The 15,925-nt window shown below is 46.1% G+C and overlaps 1 protein-coding gene across 4 annotated transcripts in view; it reads right to left on the bottom strand.

Moving 5' to 3' along the window:
* Positions 1–15,925, bottom strand: part of rerea (arginine-glutamic acid dipeptide (RE) repeats a) — a 124,964-nt gene that overhangs the window by 61,294 nt on the left and 47,745 nt on the right. For all 4 annotated transcript variants that reach the window (XM_051424228.1, XM_051424225.1, XM_051424227.1 and 1 more), the window contains 2 exons: positions 11,056–11,566; positions 3,096–3,166 (listed from right to left, as the gene is read on the bottom strand). In XM_051424228.1, the coding sequence (XP_051280188.1) occupies positions 3,096–3,166; positions 11,056–11,422 (438 nt within the window). In that variant the 5' untranslated portion in view covers positions 11,423–11,566. The remainder of the gene's footprint in view (positions 1–3,095; positions 3,167–11,055; positions 11,567–15,925) is intronic.

The raw sequence follows: 15,925 nt of genomic DNA, 5'->3' as shown, positions 1-15,925 counted from the left end.
TCCAAGTCTTGCTTTTGTTTCATACCTCTAACGGTTAAAATGGCCTCCTACTGGTCACCTCTGTATCTGGGCAGACATTTTAGAAGGAAGGCAGGAGACTGAAATCTATATGGCTGAATCAATATGTCACAGAGGTTACAGTGGGCACCATAGCTGCCACTGTTGAGCAAACAAACTAGGGAAAATGATTGTTCTCCCAAGTCCTAAATGACCCCAATAATGCTGCAGAATGGATTTTTTTTTGCATGTGTTATTGTTGAATGATTGTGTGTGTGTGTACAGGAGCGACGAGGAAGCACACTTACGTGCACTAAGACTATACTCAGAATCATTGCAAGATAGAGAAAACATACAATGAGAGAAAGATGTAACAACACAGATAGGCGGACTTCAATCCTTGTTCTTCCCCACAGAGGAGAGATTGATGGCTGCATTCAGGATTTCTACACACCGCTAATTGGATTCACAGGTCATTAGATAAAGTACATGAGTGAGACTGTTACAGCCTAAAGACTGAGAGAGAGAGAGAGAGAGAGAGAGAGAGAGAGAGAGAGAGAGAGAGAAAAAGGAGAAGGGTGCAAGAGGGGCAATATTGATGAGGTTGTTTGGTTCAGGACCAATGAAATTTCCTCACCCTCTGCTGTGCCTCCAAAGCCCTGTTCCCCTACACAGGGAGGGGGTTGATCGATAATTTGTGCGGCAAGAAAACGTGGGGGTTGGAGACAGAGGCAGGGAGGGATGAGAGGGAAGGAAGAGAATGAGTTGATGCGTGGTTCACTTACAGCGTTCTCAAGTTGCCTGTTGTCTCTCCTTTTCAATATATTGTGGCAAGAGACGGAAATGAGATTACACCGACCATTATGTCCAACAAAAGAGCCGAATGAGTGGATGAACATTTTTTTTCTCCCAACGGCAAAAGTCTGTGCCCCAGTTTTGAGAGCAGGGTGACGGAGGAGATTGGAGCAGGTTGGCCAGCTAGATGGTAGTTTATACTGACGTGTGCAATTACAACCTAAATCAGCTATCATCCTAAAAGAGGATTTTGTTCTGGTCCAGTAAATAGAGATTATGAGTTTTCAGTGTAGCTAGCATAGTGCCAATCTTTTGTGATTTGTAACCCGGCGACAAAGTGAGCTCATTGAAAAACGCTGTACTTGTTTAGAGAGCCAGCGGGGCTTGTTGTTTTAACATAGGAGGACAAGGGTACAGTCTGCTCAAACACATACAGGCATGCAGATGGCTGTTCATTAATTACAGATGGATGGGGGGAGGGAGTAACAGAGAGCGAGAGACACAGAGAGAAAAGGGAGAGAAAAGAGAGAGAGAGGGGTCAGCTAATGGAGCCAGTATTCTCTCCCTCTCTCTGGACAATTACCTCTGTCGGCCCCAGACCTCTTCTGGCGCTCTTAATCAAGGTGCAGGTGTGTCGGTTTGTGTGCAAGCGTGTGTATGCGCATGTGCGTGCACGAGAAGGGGTTCCTGCCGTCCTCAGCACTCTCTAGCAGCAATCCGATTAAAGCCCTGCTGCTGTGGGGCCTAGCTGTCCTCCCCTCTGCGAGGCCTACAGCTCACCTTAAAACCCCTTCGACACACAACAACTGCCCACCACGCACAAAAGTATTCACACATGAAACCAAAGTGCCAACACACTTACAACAAACGCATACACACGCACACATATACATACACACACTATTCCACCTTTTCCAAAAGTGGTGTGTGTGGCCTCTGAGCTGACCTCCCATCATCACCCTGGCTGTTGGCAACCATTACTTTGGCCCCCTGGGGCTTGGCCGCCCCTCACAGAGCCCTCTGCGCTCTGCTTAGACAACCAATCTGTTAAAAGACAGGCACCGCTCGCTCCAGCAGGGTTAGATGTTAGATGCTTCTTCATTTGGCAACACAGATTACATATTGTCTTTGCACATTAAAAAGGCAGTCGCATTACTGCAAACCTGCACCGCAATGTGTCCATTCAAAGCAACTGGAACCCACACAAAAGGACCAATTAAAAACAATCACTTTGAGTTGCATAATCAATTTCAGGCTTCACTGTGAAATTTGCATTTGGTGAACATTGACTGAGACATTTCCTCAGCCAAAAGAAACACTTGTTTGGGTGCACTGACCTCTGAGAAAAATCCAATATGGAGCCAACTATTATATTTAACATATTATATTAACACTCAGTTTGATAATGCAGCACTTCCAGACTACATATCGATAGAGATAATCAGCATAGCTTGCAGGTTGCTGAGACATTCATGATGTTGAAAACTGCGCAGCAGTAGCAAACTATCTCACCGCAAATCTTCAACCATAATTTAACATCCTTTCCCATCAGCATAAACAAAGTCAAATCTGCCAATCTGGGTGAACTTCCCCTACAGTAAACATTGAGAATGCACTGTGTTAAAATCAGTTGTGTGTATGTACGTGCGTGCATGCGTGTGAGAGAGAGATACATTTTAGGTGTCCTGTTGCAGTGAAAACAAGCACCACTTCACTAAACTGACCGAGCCTGATGAATCAGCCATTCTCAGTAGCAAATTAAAAACTAATTTCTTTCTTTATTCAGCAAAAGAGGCAATTTGGCCACATTAGGTTGTAAAAAAAAAAAAATCAATTGAAAACTGGTGAAGGTCTCCTTCATTAAATCAATTAAGTGCATCGACAAACATCTTTATTTCCATTACAAGCATTATTACACTGCCAGTGGATCGCAAAGGTGGTTAATATTCAAGCCCGATTCTCAGAAGGGTTTTTATTTTTACACATGACCCTTTAAAAACAAACCTCAGGACACAAACTGATTATAAATCGTATTTCACTATGATTTGTATTCAAATCTCATCGGACTTCCACAGTGCAACAAAAATGTGCAACGCTTCACCTGTAACTCCTAATTAGGGTCCAAGCACACAGCAGCGTAGCCCTGATTTCTTCAGGCATTTTTTGAACACTAGAACAACAGCGGTTTGTGTTTTCCAGCTTGGGACACACAGGACGGGTGGGTGGATTAGCGGTGAACGTCAGGTCAGTGCGAGGACACAGGGACATAAAACAGGACGGACATGAAGTGAAAAAGTACTCACCAGCTTGAAATCCTGAATGCTACAAATGAAGTAGGGAGTGTTGGGCCGCCGACTTTCAATGTACACACAATCTGCAAGCGAGAAAAAAGAAGAAACAGTGAGTTTGAAAGAAGATGTTCACACTTCCAAAAGCTTTCATGTTTTTATGCAGCCAGAGTCGGTAATATATTATTTTGCGTGCTGTTACCTCTGCTGAAAAGACATTTTTCTCCTTGAGTCAAATTCAATTGGAATGCGAGTAATAGGATTAAGGACTTTTGGAGCGCTACAAGGTTGCCTTTCCAAAGCAAACATTACGCCCAAGGGGAATTATGTTATTGTTCCACTCCATTTATACACCAGTGAGCAATACTGGCTTTAACCCCATTCCAACCCCCCAGTCGTCACTGTAACTCCTTCCTGCAAAATGACAACTTCTGTCATTGCAACTATATATGTCCAGTTAGCTTCGTGGTAAGGCCTCGCTCCTCTCATTCATGTTTTAAAATGTTGCCAAATTACATAACCCTCACAAGTGTTAAAAGCAGTCCTCTCACATTGTGTGTGAGGAGGTGGCCCTGGCCGGCTGTGCTGTTAAATTGGATGTGACTGGTGGTATGGCCAGGTCGTGAACCCTCATCTCCTTAACAAAAACATTCACGCTGTAGAGGGAAAAAAAAAAACACAGCCACTTCTGTGGAGAAGAAAAGGAGGAGGAGGAGGCAAGGGGGGACATGGCTAATGGTTACTGCTAAGCCTGGCACAGTACTTTCCAGAAACAGCCATGGGTTAGAGGTATTAGAAAAAAACTGATTTGAATTCACAAAAGTCAGATTAGCATAATAGTCGCCCATTCACCTTTAGCTCTTAGCTGAAACACAAAACGAGGAATGTGATCAAACTCTGCAAAAATACATATTTATTTTGGTTTAAATAGTAACCTGTAAAAGACGGTGCTCGCCCACCAAACAGGCAAAGCAATCAAAAGCCACCGACACTTAATTGATCGCAAAATAGATCTCACACTGAACGTTGACCTTCTATTCAGATGGAAGCAATGTAACAAGCTATTGCTGACTGCTCCCAGGATTGGTTTTGCCTACAGTTTAATGCAATGGAGCGTAGCACTCTTGCTAATGTTAACACATTCACAAGGCCATGAAGATGGACAATATCTCACATCTGTAAGCTTTGATAAAAAAAATATAAAAAAAACGTAGGTAATATTTACACTGACAACACACACTGCTGGTGCTCATTTCACCAAAACACAAGCTGAGCTGTTCCTTGCAGAACGCCTAAGCCACACTTTCCCAAACAAAAGATGTGCGGCTCGCTTTTTTTTTTTATAGTGACTGACAGTGCCATCATCTGTTATTTATTTGTTTGTGTCAACAGAGTTATCGATCTGGCTGTGGTTTATCTTACCGCTTGCAGAGGAAAAGAGGGGTGGCAAAGATATTAAATGGCTCTGACACCCAAGATACCATTTGTAGAGGGGCTGGTGTGTTCGAGTGCGCCTGTGACATCACAGGCTTTGTTTTTTGAGAGGGTGTGTGTGTGTGTGTGTGTGTGTGTGTGTGTAACCCTGGGGTGGGCTTGTTATCTGCTGTGGGCTGAATGAGCTGTTCTAAGGAGACGGGGGGAGAGAGAGGGGGTTATCGCCTTCGCTGGCTATGAGTGACGCATTATATCTCTGTCACTACTGCCCTCTTTTCGCTTTTCCCCTCTCCCTGCTCCTCTCCCTCCTCTTCACCATCCCTGGAAGTCATTTACAAGATAACATGAATGAAAATATCCATCAGTGCTATTGTGTGATCTGTGAGCAACACAGTGAGTAAGTGTGTGTGCTGAGAGAGACAGAGAGAAGCGGGTAGAGGAGGAAGAGGAGGAGGGGGGAGCATGGGGGAGGGAGAGAGGAGAGGGAGGGCCGAGAACAAAAGAGACTAATCTGAATGAGATGACGTTTCTGAAGAGTCAAATCGGGGGAATTAGGGTTTAGTGTCCCTTCACCTCGTCGGCACATTCATTTAGAGAGGCCAGATCTCCGTGTCTACACCCCAGAGCACACCAACAGGCATAAAGAACAGACAGCGAGAGTGAAAAAGATAGGTGGAGGGAGAAAAAAAGACAGGGATCTAGTTTAATCATTCACAGACAGCAAAGCGAGTCTATTCTTCGAACGTCAAAAGCACATTTTGAATTCATCCTGGGCACTAAAAGTGTACTACCTCAAGGGCATTTCTCTGAAAACGACTATAACAAGAATCTCAATGAATATGAAAGTTAAAACCCGGGTTAACGCTTCAGACTCGAACTTGAACGGAAAGGAGGCAACGGAGCTCGGGGAAGTTGGGTGGGGTAGCGGGGGGCTCGTCAAAGCGGGCCACACGGTTCCTCCGGGGTCTGACTGGCTTGTTAAACATTCCTGCCATTTTGTGCGTTTGGAAGTGGGTCTCCTCGCTCAAGTGGAGAAGTGGAAAGGGGAGGGATGAGAGGTTTAGCTGTGGCGGGGGTCTAATGTAGGGGGGATGGGCACTTTTTTTAGGGTTGAAGTGTGTGCTCGTTGGATGGATGTAGCCTTCGCTGTAGGAGGGAGAACCACAGCAGGGCCTTTGTAGTTTGAGTGCTCTCACTCCCTCAGCAGCCGTAAGTTTGGCTTCTTCCACTCGCCTCCGCCCTACAATCCAATGCCGACCGCCACGCCACCCAGACAGATAGGGAGCGAGAAAAAGTTCAATACTTTCGACAAAGGGAGATAATCGCGAAGCTACTGAGCGCAGTTCCTCAGACCCAATCACTTTGCTGAAACATGATCCTGAACATCGTCACTGCTGAGTTCAAGTAGTGGAATATTCATTGTTATAACCTTGCGACACACGCACACACAGTGTATACACACAGCAATTTTCTCAGCTGTAGCTCATTGTTCAGCCAGCCATTCTCTTGCAGCTGCCAAGCATGTCTAATCTAAAACACACCTAGCCTCAGCAAAAGAGCCATGTCCTCCTCTCTCTGTATCAAGCAAATAAGATGCTGTTTAATTTGCTGCAGCATTTCAGCGGAGTGCGGAGGGGGAGTTCTTAGATAATATCAGCTTGGTTTTCTTTTACAGGCGGCCAACAATGGAAAAGTCACATTGTGAACACAGTCATATATGCCAATGTTTTGTAAACAGTGACGGGGGGTGGGGTGTTTGCTGCTGTGGAATGAGATCAGCTAAACAAAGCAAGAATGTGAGCATATTTTAGGATACAAGACGAGCTTATTAAATCAAGACGAGTGTTTGTGTAACCCATACTTGCAGGTGGCGAGTCTTAGCCATGAGGCAGGACGCACCTGCATTGTTAAAAGTGGTGCTTTGCTCAAAGTGCCGGAGCAGACTTTCACACACACACACACACACACACACACACACACACACACACACACACACACACACACACACACACACACACACACACACACACACACACACACACACACACAGCGGAGTAGGGCACGGGTTTAGCAAAAGCTACCCCCCTTGAGTGTACTGATCCTAAAATTAAATAGCACAAGGAATGCAATAATGGAACCATGGGGGTGTAAGGGGACTAGAGGGCCAAGGAAGACAGAGAGGTTGGGAGGAAGAGGGCGACTGGTGTTATTACTGATCTGCCACCGACCGCATCGCCTCTTTGAGAGAGACCAGCTGATGACCGAGGCTGCCTTGTGCCACTTCCTGCTGGGCCGGTCCCAGCGGGGGGAGCGTAGCAGGCGGTCGAGCCCTGGAGGCGCACGGACGCTTGCTTCTTCCTCAACTTTCTTTCCTCTCTCTCCTCATCCACAAGCCCAACAACTCTTCCTTCTTCTCACTGGAAAAGCAGTGGGAAATACCTGGCAAGCGATACCATCAGCGCTCTACAATAGGGCAGGCCTACAGCTGACTGAGCTCCTGGGGGAGAACAGAGGCTCTTTGACAACCCCCCCCCCCCCTCTCCTTTCCCTCTCGGCTAGCCCACGCTTTCTCATTTAGCGGTCGGCAGGTGGTTGGATTTCACTAAAAAGCCCTTTTCCCAGAGTCTCTAGCGTGGGGAGCGATGGGAGAGAAGAGAGGGTTTTTTAAAAATAGATCTGTTCAGTTAGCGACAGGCTACAGATTCACACTGCTATGTTTCAATATGAGATGACTCCAAGGGCTTGTTCCTCATGTTAGTTTGACTGGAAACAGCAAACTGATCGACAGCTAGCCTTTATAGCGGAGGGCATGTGCGATGCTAATCGAGCTCTAGCCTACGGTGTATTGGCTCTAGAATAACCAATCCAACACTTACTGAAGCACATTTTACTGGCATCTCAAAGGGAACCATACTGAGAACAGAATTCAGATGTGTTGTGTTCTTATGAAGTATAATTTTTTATTTACTATGAATTAAATATCTGTCTGCAAAAAGGGCTCAGAGGTTGCACAAAATGATCGACGGTGCAAATTTAGGTAGATGATGTAATTCTATGAAAGGTACCTCAAACTAACTTGAACTACTGAATCAAGTTCAGGGTTTTTTTTAAACTCCAAATGACTAACAATAACTAAAGGTTTGGTGTATTAGCAACTGCAAAGGAGCAGCTAAGCCCCTACTTTTGCTGTCCTGGTGAGACGGCCTTATATTTTATACAATTAGAAAATTACAAGAAAAAAAAGAAAAGAAAAACTAAATCCCTTGCAAAACATAAAAAACAGGGCAGCTTTGTTTGACTGACAACAGTTGGTCCCGTGTTTAAAAAAAGGGGGAGGGAGGGCTGGTTATCCAGCTCTACATGTGTGTGTCAGACATACTCCTGCTGTACAGCTTACTGTGTGTGCACACATGACACATACACAGTGACACACACTCACTCCCCAGGGTTCTGTGGCGGCTGTGGCAAGAAGCGCCAGCTGTCCACATCAACAACTCCCCCAACACACTCACAAGGTGCTTTTTCTAAGACTAGCCAGCGATCTCTCTGTATTATACACTGCACTCACCCCACAAATCTATCACTTTCTAAGAAAAGACTGCTAGATTTAATCAAGTGTAGTCTTTATCGCCCTGAAACTCAGTGGGGTGGCTGTGGCAGCCATGTTGTGTGACATAAACCGATGAAGTAAGGGGTGGGGGCAGGTGGTTTCCATTAGCTCTCTCCATTTTAAACAGACCAGCCAGCCAGTCAGTTAGGAAGGAAGGAGACATGCGATGGCAGCCAGCCGCCTGCAGCACCAGGCAGACTCCTGCTGCAGGGGAGAGAAGGATGAGCAATGTAAATAGTACTGTGTGTGTGTATTTGGCTGAGCTTGTGTGTGTCGCAGGAGTGTGCTTGTCAGAGATAGGGACCGTGTCTATGACTGTTAAAAAAATGCCTTGTATGTGTTAGTGTGTGCCTGTATATGCGTTACAGTACACTTGTGAGAGAGCACAAATACTGGTTATCAGCATGCTGTGTATGTGTGCGCACTGACATGTTTTGTGTGCGTGTCCGAGCTTCTAGGGTGTCTCCTATTGATCCCCCCATAGCAGTATGTATAATCTCCAGAGAGAGGATCTATAATCTGGGGTGGGGGGTGGACGGGTGTAGAGAACAGGCTCTGGAGGTGTCTGGCCAGGCCAGGGGAAGTGGTGAGAGCTCAGCCACAGGGCACAGATTGATTTGGTATGTCTGCTTGGACTGCACTGGGTTGTTCACCCCAGCAGCCGACCATAGAAATGGCCCAGGACACAGTCCCCCGGCCACCACCACAGACACACTGCTCCATCCTTTTTAAATAGCAGCGGAGCTAGCTTTAGCTGCAGGCCCACCTACTGGCCCGTTGCACTTCTCCTTCCACCCTTCCCCATCCAATCGATGTGCACTAAGCCGCCTGAACCCATCTTCGAGGGATAGAAAGGCTAAGCATAGAGATTGGAGGTTTGCTGGAGATTGGGAGTGTGCAGACGGTTTCAATACTAGCTTACCTGTTATTTCTTATGTGATGACATGGGTCTGTGTGATTTCTAAAGCTCCCTGTGACAAAAGCAATCAAAACAGTATTTTGGGTCATAATTTTTGGGGGTTTCTGCACTGCTCTCCAACACCAACTTCTTCCCTCTCGACATGTCTGGGGTGGTGCAAATCCCTCTCCGAGGGTGGTCAGTTTTACATATTGTGTGTCACTAGACGGCTATAAAGGGATTTAACATTTAGTAAAGCATAATCCATTGCAGGCTTTGTGCCTGCCTAAGCTGCACACATCAAATCTGATTGCAAGAAGGCTGCTACCAATGACCAGGCAGGAGGAAAACACACACACACACACACACACACACACACACACACACACACACACACACACACACACACACACACACACACACACACACACACACACACACACACACACACACACACACAGCTTATCACTTGAACAATAAGCAGAGGAGACAGCAGGAGGTCAGTTGCTGAGGTGGAGGATCTTCCATGTTGACAATGGGAGGTAAATTACAAACTAGTGTACCGGTGTTGGGGCCACCAATGCCGAATCCTGGCTCATCCCTAATCTAAACCAATCTAACAGCTCCAGTCTATGTGGTGGGAGCAGGTTGTGACACCCGGGCCGCTTTAGACCTGTCAAACTAATTGAAGGAGAAGACAGGAAATATAAATATTCCCCTTCAACCAGACACTGGCTGCGCTGTTCGCTCGGATGTGGAAATATAAATATTCGGCGGGTCTAATCCACTGAGACGGTCGACTTTGTTTATATGCCTTTTGAATGTTTCATTGATGTGACTGACTGCTTCCGTTATTTTTTTTTTTTTTACCCCCCCCCTTTTTCCCACATGGTTAACTATGAGACAAAGCGCCGGTGCTCTCTCTATTAAACATGAAATGCGGAGGGAAAAGGCTTCAATGGAGTCTGTTGCAGAGCATTAGAGAGACAGAAATAGAGAGTGAACAACAACAAGGATTTGGTTCAGTGTGACTGCCTGCTTGAGGACCTCCACTGATACCAGCGCAGAGATAATTTAGCCAACAAGATTATGCAGCTAGACAAAAACTGTAGGATGGGGAGGTCTGGATGTTTTACTGTGGGCACTTGAAGTTGTCTTTTTAGTAGTTGAAAAGAAAAAAGGAGGGCTGAGTGTTGGCTGTGTGTATCAGTAGGTAGGAGAAGATAACCTAACACTGGCTGTAATTTCCTACATCTTCCCATTAAGTCCCCAAGCAATGTGCCTCCTCCACACCCACCCCCCCCCACTACTTGACCTTTTGCTAGCTGCTAGATAAACGAAAAGACATGGCGGCAATGATTTAGTTGCAAAGCAGAGAGCACTGAGCAGTAGCCGAGCAGGGAGACTACACACACACACACAGCTAGCTAACCTGGCTTCCTTCCGACAGCGAGTGCTGACATTCCCCCCCTCTAATACAACCAATTTATAAACAGTGGGTGAAAGAGAGGCCATGTTTACAGCTGCAGAAAAGGTTGGTTCCCTTTTTAGCCTCATTCATCCGACGCAATAAAGACACTGTACCACAGCTCAAACACCTCTCCAGGAAGCTAGAGTACCTTTTGGCCCTAGAGGAGATAGCGTACGTTCAGATGGTGTTGGGATGGAATCATTATCATCGCTGTCGTCACCATCACATCATCTAGTGAAGCACCACTTTGCTTTATTGACTTCCCCAAGACAAAGCACAGAGTGTGTCAACTTGGAATTGATTGTATGATGCATCGGGCCTCTTGGCTAAGGGAGTACTTCTGCTGTTAGGGAGTTGCTACTTTGGAGAATCGGCAATCCCTTAGTAGCTTAGCTCGGTGGCAAATGTGTCTTAATTCCTAAAACTAGCTTATTCGTTTAAAGTGGGATATAGGTAAATGAGCGAATGTAATGAAAAGAAGGTGGGCTTGCGATTATACTTAAACTAGGAAAATTGAATAATGGAGATTGACACAATTACATTAGCCATGAGTAGGACTTACCTCCGGGTCTGTAAACAACATCGTCTTCCGTAATGAATGACGTGATTTCTCCGTTCTCTGTTCGCTCGTAGCGAGACTTCTTCTTAGGCGTCTTCTTCTTGCCCTTTTTGCCGGCCTCCTCGGCCGTGCCGCTACCTCCACCTGTGCTGCCATTGTCATTGTCCTCGTCCTCGCTGTGCTCGCTCTCTGCATAGTTCTTGGCCCCGCCCTCCAGCGTACAGCTGCGTCGGGGCCTGGAGCTCTCACTCTCACGGTCGCCCCGGTCCCCGTCCTGCCGTCGGGACTTGCCGGCCTCTCTCTTGTCCCGGTCCCTGTCTCTGTCTCTGTCCCGCTCTTTCTCCCTCTCCTTCTCTTTGTCGGCCGTCATGATCCGCCACGTGCCTTCCTCAGTCCTCTCACGGCTGGGCCTCCGTGAAAGGTAGACTGTGAGCCTGGGCTTCAGTCTTCTGAATTTACCAGTCAAATCCAGGGAAAATTTGGCCACACCAACAACCCCAGTGTTTCAGAAAAGCTGTTGACAAGAGAGGAAAAAGGACAATTAGCATAACCCTATGTCAATAATCATCCTTACAGTGCAGGACCTACATTTTCTAAGTACAAAGGGTTGTTTTGTGCTTGAGGGTATCTATTGTGGGTGAGAAATACAAGATTAGTTCCTGGAGATCAGGCAGCTGTGCTGACTCTTCTCAACATCCCAGTAATTGTTGGCACTCCCCTCCACTACCATGTATACTCTGGAGAGCACTGAGTAGCTTTATCAAAGAACAGAACCTTCTAGCTTCCTGCTCAAGCATATTTCCATTCTTTCAGAGAGGCAGTAAAACAGAGTTATTAAAGAGCAACAGAATGGGAAAAAAAGAGTGAGATAATAGAAAGACGCGCTGTGCTGCATGCACAGTATTTGTAACCCGAGCTGAAGGGAAGTCATAACTGAATAAGCATAAAAAGGTAGCTCTGCATTGAGGATGAGGCATGCAGCCAAGAGAATTCCTCAGAGATAAAATGTCGAGGGGTTTTTCGGCACAAGACGCTGCTTGTCTTTTGCAATGCCACGGGAGAGACACAGCAGCATGAAGCTCAATGACAGAGTTAACTGGCTAGCTTCTCTGCAGACCATCTGTGATGACACCAGGCTCAATTTTACTCATCTGTGTGCGGTTATGTGTGTGTGTGTGTGTGTGTGTGTGTGTGTGTGTGTGTGTGTGTGTGTGTGTGTGTGTGTGTGTACTTTACTGGACTGCACCCCACCCCAACCCCCTCTGCCCTGGCTGACAGTCACCACTGTGCTAATGTGAAGTGACAGCTCTGGAGGGAAGAACACAGCAATCCACTGGGTAAGGAAAGGGAGAGGAGAGAGGCTGAGCTAGTCATTTGCCATGCCCTGTCCACTGCCATTTTCAGCTATAGTCGTTCACTCAAAAAGAAACTCAGCTACCACTTTCTCATGCCATAATGAAATCCTCCATAAACAGTGGAGTGGGCAAAGCTGAAGCGGCACGCTGTCTGCGCTACACTCCCTCCATACTGCGCCTACAAAGGAGGCTTCTCATTTACTGCCAGTGTTTGCCCCCTTCGCCCCCACCGCAACAAATTAACTAGAAATAGTTATTACAGCCCCCAGAGGGATCAGACCAGGCAATCAGCACCCGCGTTACCATGGTTGTGATAGCAGGGTGGGAGAGCGAAAAAAGGAGGGAGGGGGGGTAGAGATTGAGCCAGGTAAGGCAGACCCAGCTTCGAGGGAAAATTATACAGCATGTCTGCAAGTGGACGTGGGTTTATTGGGAGAGCTAAAAAGAATGTGAGGTGAAGAATAGAAAGAAAGAGGAAGGTGGAGGAAAGGTTTTTGGCAGCCACAGACACACACACAAACACAGGGACCCAACGACACACACACACACACACACACACACACACACACACACACACACACACACAATGAAGCGCGTTTGACAACGGCGCTCCTCAGCAGCGGGTGCTGTCATCTCGTGAGCAGACACCAACTGACAGGGCAGCTGCTCTTGTCGTCGGCTTCAACACAAACACCGGGCCTGATTAAACCGCAGCCTCGTCACAGCCCCATTAATCACCTAATGATGAGTTACCACGGCGACCACTGGGCTGCCAGCATATACACACAAGAGCACATTAGTGCACACGTAGGACGCGAGGACTCAGGAACGCTCTAACGCGCATGTGTGTGCAAAGGACACACACACCCACCATGGATACACACCTCCGTTGGTGTGCCAAAATACATACTGTGCCCCCTCCTGTGTCAATATCCAGCAGCATGTCTTGGAGGTGTGAGAAACATGAAAACATTGATGAAGGTAGCATTTGATAGCACAGCTCTAATCCTGGGAGCTGCCAGAATCTGTGTATAAGCTAAGCACCTCTTCTCTCCTCTAATCAGTAACATAAGCCTCTTCCACTGAAACCAACGAGGACCATGAACTGTTGCAAATGGAGGGCTGGCCCAGTCTCCTTTGATGTTGTGGGCTGCTATAAGCCTCTATAAGTATCTTTAAAATCTAGGTGCTATTAGCTTGCATCTGGATACACTTTACACAACTGCCTCATTCCAAATTCTGTATGTCCAATTACCTTGCTGACGTTAACATAATTGTATCCATTAACCCTCAGAGCAAAAAATAAATAAATAAAATAAAATCTTCATACAGACGTATGCTCATGTTTAGTTGTGTCAAAACTTTTACTAGATAATTTACAATATGTCTATAGTTCATTTGTATCACATAAGTAGCTGCAGTTTGATGCAGATAAAAGGGCCATTTGAAGTCGAACAAATTGAGCGAGTAAAAAGGAGTGAGTCAGAGTGAAGTGAAGTAGTAACACTGTGGCAAAAAAAAAGTCATAATGTATTGATGGCTGACGGGGAAGAGAATGAGAAAGAGAAACTGAGAGAGAAGGCGAGGGAGAGAGGGCTCTCCACCCACTATCGGGGAAACAAAGTGCTTAGTAGAAAGCAGCACTGGCTGCCTGGCCGATGAATAACACTGTGAGGGGGCAGGTGAGGCTTGGAGCTATTACACATCAATCACTGGGCCAGGACCCTTTGAAAGATACCAGCTGTCTTAATGGAAAAGAGAAGGCGGGGGCAGTGGCTGGAGAGGGGTTGAGGGGGTCCCAGCCAACGTCACCTAATCCACCATTTACATTACTGCAATGGAGTCAAGGGCTAGCAGCCAGCAGGGCCCTGCTCAAATACATTTCTCTTTTCCGTGCCTGTTTAAATGAGACCTCTGGCCTGAAAAACCACACAGTTTGTGGCTCGATTAACACATCATCCCCTACAATGGCCACACAGCAGGTTTGTGTTACTAAACACAGTTTTTTTTTTCGTTCTCCCTCCCTCTCTCTCTCTGCCGAACAGCCTTTTAAAAAAACATGTTTTATTCATTCCAATCACTCCCACATTTACCCAAATCCATGCTCATCTCTGTAGTTTTAATCAAAACCTGTCTAAGGATAAACATCCAAATTATCACGCTTCGCTTGAGTACCTACACAGCTGTAGGGTTTCTTTTTAATCCCGCCAAATTTTAGTAATTGATTATCTTGGATTATGAATTTGCAAAAAAACTGGACATTTATTCACACAGCATTTTATGGAAGAAATAACAACTACACATTTCTACATTTACATGCAAAACAGAATCTACCAACAATATAACCAGCACAGTGATCCACTCGGTTTTGGGAGAGAGACTGAAAAGTCATTCATGGCATATTCAATTGGAGAATTATGAAGTAGCAAAATGTGATTGGCAAGGATTTAGGACCGGCTTTGCAAAGGGATTGAATGAAATACTCGCATGAATACAGATTAGAGGAGAACAATGTTAGCATGAATATACACAGGGTTATTAACAATGAGGGCAACTCAAATTGATCCGAATAAACCAGCCAGATCCTCAGCAGTGCACGGATCCTAGCTGTGGTGATGTTGAGCTGCAGCAGGTTTTCGTCAGCTCCAATCCATTACTCAGTGCCATCTAATCTAAGCTGCCATCCAAGCCCCCTAGAAACAACAGCACAATGAAAGGCTCAGCTGGAGGCAAGGGGTAGGCCACTTCATAAGAGATTCTCTGTGGTCTCTGCACCCTGCCTGCTTTGTCTTACCTGGTGCAATCATGGCTTGTTTTATTCTCTGCAGCCCTCTCTGTTTTAGTTCACATTGGCAGGGCAAAGACACTTGTCTGCTCCACTTGTTTTTCAATTCACTGATGAGTAACCACATCTTTTTTCCCTCTGTTAAAGCTGTGCTCACAAAGGCTCTATTTTTAGCCGGCATCCGGGGTTAGTTTAGTAGGTAAAAGCCAATGCTCGAGAAAAGATAGCTTGGGGCTTTCCAACATCAACATTTAAACCTGCCTAGAGACTTGCATGGCAAACCACTGCAGATTCTCATGCACAATGACACTGTGTGCAACAATAAACTATCACTGTCTAAAAAGATCAAGACAATTTACAAAATCTCCCCGGGCTAACAATAGCATCCATTACTTTCTTTTTGTAATATAAACCGATACCCACTAAGTCAAACATATTCTCTGTCCAGCAGTTCACAGGTACTTTCAACCACAGACATAAGGATCAGACTGTGTGCTCCACAGGGCCTAAGCCTCTACTCCATCCTTTAAAGAAGGCTAAATCCTACTCTAGTCCCCTGTCTGTGTGCTCTCTGCAAGAGCTCCACATGGACCTGAGGGGGTCGCTCCACAACCCAGGATGTCCATTATCTACAGGGTCTGTGAGCAAGACTTCATTTCGCAGCCTAATACCAGCTACTTCAAGACACAGTACCTCTCAGTCTGCCACGTTTGTCTGGCTGGAGAAAAGCTGA

The sequence above is a fragment of the Dicentrarchus labrax genome, unplaced genomic scaffold (assembly GCF_905237075.1).
Source record: "Dicentrarchus labrax unplaced genomic scaffold, dlabrax2021, whole genome shotgun sequence".
Taxonomy (NCBI): domain Eukaryota; kingdom Metazoa; phylum Chordata; class Actinopteri; family Moronidae; genus Dicentrarchus; species Dicentrarchus labrax.
Note: the sequence above shows the minus strand (reverse complement) of the source record. Positions and strands in the feature narration are given on the sequence as shown.